This window comes from Pipra filicauda, unplaced genomic scaffold (assembly GCF_003945595.2).
Source record: "Pipra filicauda isolate LSUMZ 115617 unplaced genomic scaffold, ASM394559v2 scaffold55_size4083901_pilon, whole genome shotgun sequence".
NCBI classification, from domain to species: domain Eukaryota; kingdom Metazoa; phylum Chordata; class Aves; order Passeriformes; family Pipridae; genus Pipra; species Pipra filicauda.
The window spans coordinates 1629794-1642800 of NW_024104709.1; the positions used below are offsets into that span (position 1 = coordinate 1629794).

The 13007-nt window shown below is 39.5% G+C and overlaps 1 protein-coding gene across 5 annotated transcripts in view; it reads left to right on the forward strand.

The window, feature by feature from the left end:
- PHACTR2 (phosphatase and actin regulator 2) overlaps window positions 1-13007 on the forward strand; it is a 138846-nt gene that overhangs the window by 94611 nt on the left and 31228 nt on the right. For all 5 annotated transcript variants that reach the window (XM_027751473.2, XM_027751476.2, XM_027751475.2 and 2 more), the window contains 2 exons: window positions 2504-2584; window positions 5345-5500. In XM_027751473.2, the coding sequence (XP_027607274.2) occupies window positions 2504-2584; window positions 5345-5500 (237 nt within the window). The remainder of the gene's footprint in view (window positions 1-2503; window positions 2585-5344; window positions 5501-13007) is intronic.

Below are 13007 nucleotides of genomic sequence, written 5' to 3' on the forward strand. Positions count from 1 at the left end.
TTGTTTTCAATAATTCGACTGTCCCACAAATAGGTATATGAGAGATCACTTCATTTCATTGTCACCAAAAAACAATTCTAAAAAGGAAGCAGAGAGAAAAAATAGCAGTAATCAAATTATACCTGTAATGCTGAAAGAATAATAAAAGAATTTTTATATTGCCAGCAAGAAAACAAGTGTAAAGTATTTGCATAAAATGTTCCTCCTTGGGGGCTCTGTCAAAGGAGATTTCATTCTGCTTGTGAATACATCTGCTTTCTAGAAAGACTAAGACACTCCATCCATGCCTGCCTATGTAGTCCTCTGTCTTCATGACTTCCAATGTCTTTTAAAAGAGTCTTTGTGGGACTGAGTGTTCCCTGACATGAAAAAAACTCTTTGCAAGACTAGGGCATGCTCCTGTGCCAATGTGTGACACACAGTTGCAAAGCATAAACCTTAAAAAATAGTGGAGAAAAACTGGAAGAACTTGTGAGTAATTTAGGTTTGGGACCCAAGGCAGTCTAACCTGATCAGAGTTCCTGCTACCACACTCTCCCCAAGTAGGCTGGCTTATACTGAGAGTCTATAGCCACACTCATGGGCTCCTTTATATTGTCAAATGCAGTTTGAATGCGGCAGAGGTTTGACCTTTAATGGGCAGATCTCACAAAGTACCTGAGTATATAGACACAGACTTAATGCCAACTTACATGTTCTTGAGCCAGTACTGTTTGCATTTGTGAGCTCTTGATCTCACAGACATGAGTAGCTTGAACTGGGCTGGTCAAAATGTTTACTGCCTCCAGCTCTTCTGCCAGGAATTGGTGCTATTTTGACACAGAAATGTTGGGTAGTTGCTGCATCCCTGAACTTTGTAGTGTGAGAAATAAACCTGGTGCTATAAATTTGGGAAGTGCAGAATCTGAGTAACTTTTTACAAGTGCATGTAATGGTAGGACAAGGGTAATGGCTTTAAACTGAAAGGCAGGTTTAGATTAGATATTAGGAAGAAAATCTTTACTGTGAGGGTGATGAGGTGCTGAAACAGATTGCCCAAAGAAGTTGCAAATGCCCCATCCCTGCAGCTGTTCAAGGCCAGGTTGGATGGGGCTCTGAGCAGCCTGGTCTAGTGGAAGGTGGCCTTCCCCATGGTAGGAGGATTGGAAGTAGGATCTTTCCAACCCAAACCATTCTGTGATTCTGTTCAATCATCCCCTTCCCTGGCAGAGAAGGGGAGTGGGAAGCTGTGAGCAGGGATGCCTTCGGGTGCGTGAGGTCAGCCAGCCTGGTTGTGTCAGCAGCCTGAGTTACCTGCTGCTGGGAAAGATGTTTTGCCATGCATGGAGGGTAGCCTTCTTAGAAGACCTGAACTGCCTCTCTCCTTGCTTTCTCAGGAGCCGTCACTTCACTGTATGGCTGATTCATCCAACTGGGCTGGCACAAATGAGATTGATAATACTTCTTGCAGTATTTAATCTGCATACAGCAATTAGACTGACCCTAGAGAGTGTTTGAATTAGTTGATGAGATAAATAACCCTATCCCATAGCATTAATAGGATGAAGTCCAGCACGGCTGAAGCTTCGCCACATGCCCTCAGCTTGAGCTGCAAACATCACTTGGATTTTGATATCCAAATGTAAACAGAATCAGGATGGGAGACTAGCTTTTCCTAACAGCAAAGATGAGATTTTACAAGTGATGCTCACATTTTGTGGGCCATGCGCCATGGTCCCATGGATCTTAACAATGATCTCCCAGATCACTGTATTGGTTTGGGGCTGGGCTGCAGTGTGGAGCTATTCTGTTTTGACATCTATAAATTCTTTTCCCTGTAAAACTATTTAGCATTTTTTCCCATGGGAAATAAACATAATAATTAAAATGCTTCATGTCACAGTCTTGTGTGTGTGTGTTGTATGCTGCTTTTTCTTTTTTAACCTAAAAACAGGATGCTGCATTTTTTTCCATGAAAGCCCACCAGCATTGATGAGGATGTTATTTCCTTTTAGAACACAACTTTCTGACTTCTGTTAAAGATTGGTTTTGTTGTTTGCTTTTTTTTCCCTTTAAAACAGTTTGCATGTCACAAAGGCTGCTTGCTCTGAGCAGGATTTGTCTCTCCCAACTCAAAACTTCTACAAAGCAGATGGAGGTATCTCTAACTGAGCTGGTCTGCCCAGTCAGTGGGAAAGAGGTGCTTTTACATGTTAAATGGCTATTCTAGGATGAGTTCAATTTCACTCTGGAAGTACCTTTTTCCATTGACTGTAAAAGAAGCCTCAAGGAACCTTGCTCAGTTGAAGATATTGGATCATACAAGTCCCCACTTTCTGTGCCTGAAATTGTGGGATGATATTTTCAGAGATCATCCATGAAAACCCAGGCCACTTCTCCTGCAGAATCAGAGGAAACAGATTTCTCAGGGTTTCTATAAAATAAAAATATTTTCCTATTTTTTTTTTTCACAAGCATCAGCAGTATGAGAATAAATCTATTCTTAACTGTGCTTTTTCTTTAGTGTTGGAAAGGAAGATTTCGACAAGACAAAGCAGAGAGGAGCTGATAAGAAGGGGAGTGCTGAAGGAAATGCCTGAGCAAGGTGATATGATAACACATTAACTAGAATTTAGCTACTAAGCACTAAACACGTATGATAAAGCGACTATTGCATTGTTTCCATGTAGTATAAATAGGTATGAGGAGACAAACTGAGGAGCGTGAGAGGTGATTTGGGCCAGCTGACAAAGAACTACAGCAGCTGACTTCTGTCATATCCTGAAGTATTTTAATACTCCCTGTGAATAATGTGACTTTTGTGGGTCCTAGTTTGCCAGAATTCTTTTGAGGTGATGATAAACCTATTTTTTGAGTCAAAGTCTGCTGTCTAAAGCCACTGAAATATAAAATGAGAAATTTTGGCTGAAAAATTAGAGGCTTTGGGACCCCAAACAAATCAGTATAATCCATTTTAATCCATTTCAGGTATCAAAAAGTACCAGTGCTGGGATCATATGGATCCCACCACTATCACACAGATCACATTCACAAATGGCACAAGCATAAAACCGTGGGGAAAACATCACTTGTATCAAAATGCTCTAAGTTTAGTAACCGGTATTAGACAGAATCTATATTTTGAAAAACATGAGTAAGCCAAGGTTAATACCTCTGGGCTACATCTGATTGTGTTTCTAGTGGTATTCTTTCTAATATTCTTCATCTTCTATAAATCTAGATTAAATAAAAGTAAAGTGAGTAAAATAATCTTCTGTAGCTTAAAATTAAACCATTTGTCATTTTATCAAGGAGTCTAAGAACTCCATGTTTTCCCAAAATATTTTTCTCCTAGAAATTCTGTTATTCTGTCTGATCTGAAGAATCAGGAAAGTATCGATGTGTATGGTTTGTATTGTGCACATAGATACTTAGAAGTAAAGGGCTTGTTTGTTGACATGTGGCATCACTTGCCTGTACAGTGTTTGGCTAATTACCAGACTATGACATTCAGCATAGCTGGCTTCTGCACTTGTCTCTGCTGTCTTTGTCTTAAAACAAGACATGTAAACTCTCCATACCTCAGTTTGTCCATCTGAGAATTTGTTGTGGTTTTTGCTACACGCTTTACTGGGGAGCTGCGTGACTTTGTCCATTGAAGGTTGTAAATTGCATTTATTGGGAATAAACTGCAAGGTTGTAAATTGCATTTCACTTAGTGAAATATATTAACTTCTCAGATCGGTTACAGTCTGAATGTAAATCCTATCATTTGTGCCAAAAGTATGAGTACTTTTGTCACAGGTGTCCTTGGCTCTCTCTTCCATCCTTGAAAGGGGATGGGAGTCTGGGTTTCCTTACAGGGACTGAGCAAAGAGAGAAAAGGATGTAAAGATGAACAATTTTATCCTCTTCCTCATATATCGGTCTGATCTGTGTTCCCTTCATTACATTGTGCTTCACGTCTGATGAAAATTATAATTTTTAAGGACCATTTTGAAAGAATATGGGATTATTTTCAAGGTGGTAAAGATGGAGGGGTAGGAAGGAAGGTGGTTGAGAAGTGTGAAGGTAGTTAGAAGTAATGACTATGGAGATGAAAACTAAATGAGGAAATTACATGGAGTCTTGAAATGTGAGAGATAAGAAGTGTGAAGAAGTGACAGTGTGTCACATGGGATGAAAAAGAAGAATTGGAAGGTGGCAAGTGCCACTTGGAGGCAGGAGGTGTTTGCAGAACCAAAGCATGAATAAGAGGTGGCAGTGTCACATGTGGAGATAGAGAGGAGAGAGTGAATTTAAGAATATTTGGAAGAGAGAAGCTGAAGAAACTGAATGTTGCAGCAAGGTAAGTGCAACTGTCAGACATAGTGAAAGAGACAAGGTTAGGAAGGAAGAACTTACCTTTTACACATCAGGTTGCTGTTAGTGTGTGGATTACAGTGAAATAATCATCTTAACCCATGGAGCACCCAAGGTGGTAGGAAAAGGGCTGCATAATTTTGTTCAAACCAGGGAAGTGCCAAACATCCAAGTCTGATAAGACCCAGCAAGGAAGAGGAGTGGAATCACCACACTTACTGAAGAATCAATGGAGAAATCAGAAGAGATGCTCTGTAGATTTGCGTAATTTTTGGATTGACAGCAAGACAATCCTGTAGAAAAAAATTACCAGGGAAGAAAATCAGCAGCAACTTCAAAATGCATGGAACAGAGAAAGCTATAAGCCAGCAAGGGTATGTATGTAGCACTTTTCAGGAATATAAAGACAAATAGGGAAGAGAAAGAACTTTTTTTCAGGATTAAAAAAAACCCTCAAACTGAGGTAGTCTGGGTAAGTGAGTAAAGTATCATCAAGGAAAGAACTTAACTTGCAGAATTTAATAATGGTATGATATGTGATACAGAAAGACTTCACCTGGATTCTTAAAAGTGGATAATATCTTTGTGAACTGTTTTGTTAATTAACTGGGCATATACATTCTGAGAACTTCTGTCTGAATTCCTGGCTGATTTACCTACTGGGATGCACCATGGTAGTCCTGCAAATCTGCCCCCTAATTGTCCATTTTTGGGACATGTTGGAAGGGAGAGAACAGGATGCTTATGTGTACAGCTGTACGAAGCTGTACCTGAAAACCGACATGGACTTGCAAGCCCATTACTGCAGAGATGTCCACCCAAAGAACATGGAAGCTTATAGAGTTTCTTTACAGTTACTTTTTAGAGCAGATCTACAGCCTTTCACATTTCAGTAAGTCTTTCTGCTTTGCTTCCACGGGATCTTGAAAGCAGAGGGACGCCATGTGTTGTCAGTGGGTGCTAAGTAAGCAGTTAGGCAATAGCTTTTTAATTTTCATTTCAGATGGTGATGTAACAGTAAATTTTGAAACTTCAAATGGACACACCATAGCCATTGGTGAAGAAACCATACAGGAAGAAAATGTGGTAAAAGCTAGTGGAAATAATGGCACTTTATCAGAGAAAACAACATCATCGGAAGGAAAAAAAGATCAAAAAGGTAAACTAATGCATTCTTCACAGATTGTTTTTTTGGCTACTTTAAATATTAGTGTGTTCTTCCATTAGCACCAATACATGCTGTGAGTTCTGTTCTGCCTCAAGGATGCCATCAGAATCCGCTGAGAGAATAAGACTTGGTAGGCATGTCTTTTACTGTGCCTATAGCAAGGTCATAAAGAGAAGCATGGTCTGAGCATGAAAATGCGTGCAGGGATGTTTGATTTCTAAATTCAGTGTGAGCCTTTCCTTGTAGCCATGGGCAAGCTTTGATTTCAAATTTTCCTCTTATGAAAGAACACACTAAGTGCATATGCATCACCTTGCAATATCATTGTAGAAGTGGCTCATGGGTTGAACGTTCAAAGGTGTTTAACCCATTTGAAAACCATGTATAATTTTGTAAGTAACTTCCGCAACTCGTTCCTGTTGGTTTTCATTGAATCTTAAACACCTGCAGTCCAGCAGAAACATTCAAGGGGCCATATCACTACCTCACACTGAACCTAGGCTATTTATGGAAAATGTATTTTATAACTACAGGGTTTTCTATGGATGAATTGTAGTAAATACTGCTAAATATTTAGAAGTCCCAGGGTCCATGTTAATTTTGTTACCTTTACTCAGATCTACTTTGGTAACAAGAGTTTGACTCATAAAGGAAATGTAAAGATAAGTGTGGAATCACGGTTTTTGGACCACTTTTATTTTCTTTCTTTAACATCTTGAATAATGCACCACTTATTTTCCCTATCAAAAAGTGTTTTTAAATACTATTCCATTTATTGGATTTTCCTCGAGGAAAGAGCAAGGATGCAAAAGATCAAGACCTTCTTGGCTGGCTGTTAGACTGAGCAGCCTTTCCAATGTCTTCTGTTAAAGTCTCCCTAGTGATGAATGAGCCTCTGAAGGTTGAGAGGATTGGTTCGGCTAACACAAAAATTTGAATTCCTCTCTGAGCTACGTAAATCACTTGACTATGTAAAAAGTGGCTAGATGTCCAAGGAGAACAGCCTTTCTTATGAGATTTGTCGTACTTCCTGTCTCCCAAAAAGACAGAAATACAAGATTAGCCTTTGTCATGACATTTAAATACACCTATCTTTTGGTGCCAACTAGAACCAGATGTGTATTGGGTCAGGGAAAAGAGTTATAAAAGCCATGGAAAACTCCTTTAAAATGGTTCAATTTAACTTTGAGGTTAGATCAGACCACTTATTATTTTATGCACCATTAAATACAGCCTTTTGGAAATGTTCAGTTTTGGAAGTTTTTCTAAGGTACAGTTTATTTGAGAAATACATGTTTTTAACTATGTTGAAATCCCCTCTAGCTGACTTTGCAGAATGCAGAACTCCAATGAAGCAGGAAAGGTTCAATATCTATTTCAAATTAGGCTCTGCACTCCTTATACGTTATGTTGACCTTACAGAGAGAAATTAAAAATGATTGCTGTACAGGATTAGACTCAATACAGAAGAATGTGTAGCAATCACTCCAGTCCCTCTCAGAAAATGAAGAATATATGGAGGAGGGAGAAGGAAAACAAAAAATGAGCCAACCTGGTATTCTAGGCTTCATAGAATGTCAATCTGAGCGTACAGAAGATGCAAAACAGTTCAAGTATACTTTCGTGTTTAAGGAGCAATTCTACACATCAGAAACTGTGTTACACTGTGGAGACCCAGTACAACTCAGCAGGTAGTCATTGTGAATACACTTCAGTTATTCTTTACTTTATAGCACATTAAGCAAGAAGGTGAGCCAGCCTGTTAAACTCAGTGTAAGAGTAAGGCCCACTCCATCTCACAGATATGTCTCACCTGCAGATTAGTCCTGGGTGATTTTTTTATGGCAGATGCAGTAGGTATGCATTATACACACACCCAGTAGCAGGTACAGGTTTGCTTATGCTCACAGAGCGTCAAAATCAGAGCTGAAACACACATACCTAACTCACTGTCTTCTGCTAAGACCATAAAATATGCTGGTGCTTCAGATCACAACCCTCCATCATGAGAACTGAGATAGGAGTGAATACTAGCTGACAATCAGGAGTAGTGGCTGCAAGGATTTCATCTTTAGTAAGCCTAATGTTAGGCTTCTTAAAGTCATCAACTCTAATGTGTAAATCTTGAAGGAAGATATATACACATTTGTAAGACCTGAAAACAGGATTAATTCCTGCTGTTTAGTAGCACACTGTGCTGCTGTTCCAACTCTGACTGAATCAAAGGGTTCCAAAAATTCATCTCAGCCCCTGAAACTTAGGAAGTTATTTTATAATGCTCTTATGAAATGATGGTGCTCTTTACTTGCTCTCTTGTTCAAGTGGGTCTTGAAAATGCCCTTCTGCTATATATGATGACTGCTGGAGCCAGAATCTTAAAAAGAACAAGCAATATAGGCAAATTGTGATAATATGGTGAGAATTGGCAGCAACATGCTGTACAATGTGGAATATGTTAGGAATTAAAAGAAGTTAAAGGAACAAAGCTATTTCAGCATGAGCTATGGGAATACATTATCAACAGGGCAAACAATAGGCTCAGCCATGCAATATAAAAATGAGTTAAGCAGAAGCAAGTAAAGAAGACAACCCCTGAAAGCTGTTCCCTCTGCTGCTAGGCAGTTCCATAAACTGTGTACCCATCTGCTGCCTGTGTACCCATCAGCTCACAGGTGCCTTTTGTATTTGGTGAAAAATTCCCTTTGGGAATTTAATAGTGTAACTGTTGCTATTTATAGTAATGATGACAGTCATCCAAGGAGGGCATTTAAAAGAAATTTTTTCCTTTATGGCAGAATGATAAGAAACTAGTGACAGTTTTACATAAAACAGGTAATTGATTGGTAAAGCTTTGTCGATGAGAAATCAGAGAATTTTTTTTTCTGAGATCATTTATTCACATTATGTTTGTGCTAGGCTGACTTCTAAATTCTTTTGTTTTGACTAAGAAAAATTGCTAGCATCTTTTGCAGAAAATAAAGAGCTAAACTGTAGCTATTATCTGTGAGTCTTGCAAGGGATACAGAGCAGCAAGTAGACAGGTAGCATATCAAAGAACACCCTGTTGTCTGGGCAGCAGTCTGAACTGTACCACTGTGTCAGGGCTCCTGACCCATGGCACCAGCCTGCAGCAGCCCCAGCAGTCCCCAGAGCTCCAGGTTCCAGGTGTGATATAAGCATCACGAAGGGGATCCAATGAGTCTCTTTGCCTCCTGCCCCCTACAGCAGTGTTGGAGAAGACCAAAAGCCACATCAGTAGAATAGGTGTCAAAATATTCACTGTTTGCCTCCCTAGGTATAGGGGCATAGCACGGTGATACAGCATGCATGCTGCTCCTTGTAAAGCCTCCTGGCACTATGTCAGAGCTGCTTTTCTCCTTTCTGCCCTCCCAAGATGTCTCTGGAACACAGATGTACTAGAGAACCCTGGATTTGTAGCTGAGTTCAGTTTTTAAACTTGTGTCTTACTCATTTTTATCACAGCAAGCTAGCTCTTTTAACAATTCTGGTAGATGCTTCCACATTGCATTGTTAACTTGGGCTTGAAGAAGTGAAAGGTTCAGTAACCATTAGCGAGATGGTTGGAAAAAAGTAGTAAGTTTTGTTTTGCATGCCGTCAGTCAGGTGTATTAGGTACTGCTTTGCTAAATAATTGCATTTCAGGAAGCCACAACTGTGTTGCAGGTGTCGTGGGTGACATGGAGCATAAGCTTCTGGAATGTTCTGGACCGTTTATAGCAAATTGATCCTCTCAGGTTTTCTCATGTCTTTAAGGGAAGGAAACAGTTTGTAGTCCTGTTTCCAAATGAATTCGTGGGCTACCTGCGCATAATTTTTTTTCCCCACAGGAGAACTCTCATATGAGAGCTGGCAAATGTTCCAGTATGCTGGGCTCAGAGGTTCCTTTCTCTATATCTTTGTTTGCTCTCCTTAAATCTTAAACTTTTCTTTTCCTTATGGGTAACCAAAAAAGAAGGTTGGAGGTACAAACTCTGGTCTTATGAGCATGTATCATTGCTGACTAACACTTTAGTTTGTCTACCAAGGAATGGTCTTGAAAGTCAAATTTTTTAGATTCCTGTTCTCAGAGGTCTTTTCTTTTTTTCCCCAAAGGAGAACAAAACTTGTTGAATTTAAGATAGTAACCCTTATCTCCCAGGGTCTCAGACAAGAGCCTGCTTTGTCTCAGATTAATCCTGCAAACCAGTCACTGTGAGAGATGAGGCAGACTTTCCTCCCTCGTGTGCCTAGCTGGCTTCCTACACTCCTGAGCTCTGTAGATCATTGATATAAGCAGCATACATAAAAGGTTGTAGGGTTTTTTGCCTGACTCCCTAAGAATCTCTCACTCCAGCAGAGTTATTTGCTGGCTAAAACCAGTTCTTCTAAGAATAGTATATCTTCGATTCATCACCTGAACTATGTAAATGAGGTTGAATCCAAGTCTTCTTAAAAGGAAAGCTACTTTATATAAAACTGTATTTGGGTCTGTCTATTAAGTCAGCTGGGCTGGCTCATGCCAGTAGGCTGATGTGAGAGGCATGGGCTTTCACCCACAAAAGTTGAGTGCCAGAGGAAGCTCCTGACTCGTAAAGCAACTTTTTTTTTTTATAAGAAGGATATCCATATGTGGCTCCAGAATTAAGACTATATACATTATTTTAATGAACTGACTATTCAATTATTTGGGTATATCTTTACAGAAAGTATAAGGGAATATAGAAATATACATACCTCTCACCTTCCAAGTCTCCCATAGATCAAGAAATGGTAAAAGTATGCAGCTGACAGTGAATACATTTTAGGTGTTCTCTCTTTTTTTAACAGCTTACTCCTGACACATAGGTTGGGTAGTTAACACTGTAAAATGACAGTCAGTTGGGTTCTTTCCCTATTTTATTTAGAAACCAATGCAAAACACCTAAACATGGTGGCTTTAGGTCAGATGTTATACCTGTCCCTTTCTCCCCTCTCCTGTTTTCTACACTGTCTCTGTTACAAGACCTCTTGTGCACAGTGCTGTTGAAAACAGTCAGTAAGTTCTAGAAGTTTGTAGACGTGCAGATCTGCTCATCCATCTTCAAGAAAGATGAATTCAAAACTGCAGAGAGAACTGCAAACAGCATCATGAGACAGCTGTTCTTGTTCAGTCTAGCAAAACGGAGCCTGAGAGAGCCTGAGTGCATTTGATGAATGTAGCAAGCTGGTATATAGCCAGGAGAGAACATGGCTAAAGGACAATGCTGGCACAAGTAGAAAGGAATAAACTGTGGCTTGAAGTACAGTTAGACTGGAAATTAAAGGAAGCTTTCTAACAATTAGAATGGGTCTTTTCTTGAACAGAATTTTAGTAGCAGTAATAGGAACAAAAACTTGAGCTGGTTGAATCTAAGTTTATGAAAAGATTTGTCTGAGCTGACCACCTGCATCAGGACAATCAATGAGTCCAAAAAAGTGACAAAAGACACCTTGTCTTGCTCTGTGTCCTATGTTTCTGAATGACAGCTTCCTGGGTTTTGGTGAATCAAAACACAGCTCTCTTCATAGTCTGGAAAGGAAAATCATGATTTGCAAAACTCTTACTGAGTTTCATTGTGCAGGGAGTCATCCTGTGAAAGACAACAAATCATACATTATTTCCAATTTTCATTCTACATAGTTTTGCTCCACTGAGTTCTGTTCCTCTTCCAGGAGAAGGGTGCTTTGCAGTTGATGTAGATCATATGCTTGTGCTTCAGCACTATGGGTTTGCTGTGAGGTGGCTTCATGACACTGCTCTAGCTGGAGAAACAAAAATACCAGTACTGTATGACAAAATCCTCAGGTAGAAAAGCTTTGGCCTTCTGTTCCTTAGAAGTTCACAAAAGTAAAGAAAAGTCTTGTATTTTACAACCTAGCTTCTGAAACTATGCCCAGGATCTTCATTGGTCCACTTGGTCCAGAGTTTGCAAAAGGTCCCACTTCTAGTTTGCAAAAATCTGATTTTCCAGTGCATATGACATCTCTCTGAAAGTCATTGAGACTTGGTGAGTCCCCACAAGAGCTGTTATATACTGAGAACTTTGTAACTCTGACCATCATTTAAGTGTTCACGTGAGAATAGAGCTTTCTTAAGAATCTGGCCCAAATCACAATTTCTGGGATCAAGAAAATATGGTCTCCAAATGAGTCTCTTGTAAATCTGACCTGTGGAAAATTTATTCTAAACATAAACATATTATTGATCCAAATGTTTAATGAGATACTTACATTTGCTTTGCTTTCCTGATAAAAGAGTAAATTATAGGTGGGTTGCTTTTACAGCAGATGTCTTGATCAAGACAGCAGTGCAGAAATCCTCTTTGATGTGTTTTGGAGACCTTTTCTTAAAAGGTCAGTTCTTAATGAACAGATGTCTACACTGAGAAATGAAACAGCAATAAAAATACATTGCAGCTGGTACTGAGGTATCTGGGGGATTGGATTGAACAAATAGAGAGGTCTGAACTGATTCAGATGCCTCCTTGTTTTGGCAAAAGAAAGAGCAGGCATGAAGACCAAGGGTCCATGTTCAAGCAGAATCATGTTAGGGAGGTACAATTACAACATAATTGTGTCTGAAGCCATTTACAGACATCAGACCATCCCTGTCACTGTTCAAGATCAAGCCACTGTTATTGTTATTAGTTATTTGTATTACTATTACTATTTGTTTCTGTATATACCAGAAATTTATTATAGTGTCTTACATAGATGCAGGAAACCACAAAAGTTTCCAATGGACTTGCAGTAAAAGAAAGGACACTATGGTTAGGCACTGAAAAACCAGAGGACATCAGACCAGGAAAACGAGCACAGTACTGGCAGCCTAAACATTGTCAGCTTTGACATCACAGTAGAGGGGAGTTTGAGGGAGGACAGTCAGTGAATATTCACAAAAGCCTGAGGGGCAAGAGAAGAAAAAGACTGAAAAGTGTCTGCTTCAAAACTTGGCTTGTCATTGGCAAAAGCTGGTATAATGGACTGGTCAGGTAGGAACTGGAAATCCGTATCTCAAGTAAACGAGAAACAATAGTTTGGTCAAGATTAGAGTGACACTGAGAAAAAAAGATGAAGCTAACAAAGATAAAAACAGTAAAGCTAATAAGATGCTGAAAGGAATGATACAGTCAAAGGCAATTGTCTTCACCACAGCTTTCATCCTGGCTGTGAGCAAAAAGAAGATTCACTCGTCAAGGCCAAGACAGGGCATTAGTTAATCAAGGGATGGTCAAGACTCATGAGAGCTGTAACTATCTGAGGAGATAGGATGCTGCTGTGCCGGAGTCTGCCAGTCTTTGGTACAATGTACATAACAGTATGAAAAGAACTGTCCTAGGTAAAGATGATATCCCAGTGATGGCAATGCATTTCTGTTAAAATCAATGTTATATAAATTGCCAATTTTAATCACAACTGAAGTCTGCAAGCAAGAACTTTGATGAGAATGAACTGTTCTAATTTTTGTTTTCATTTGTAG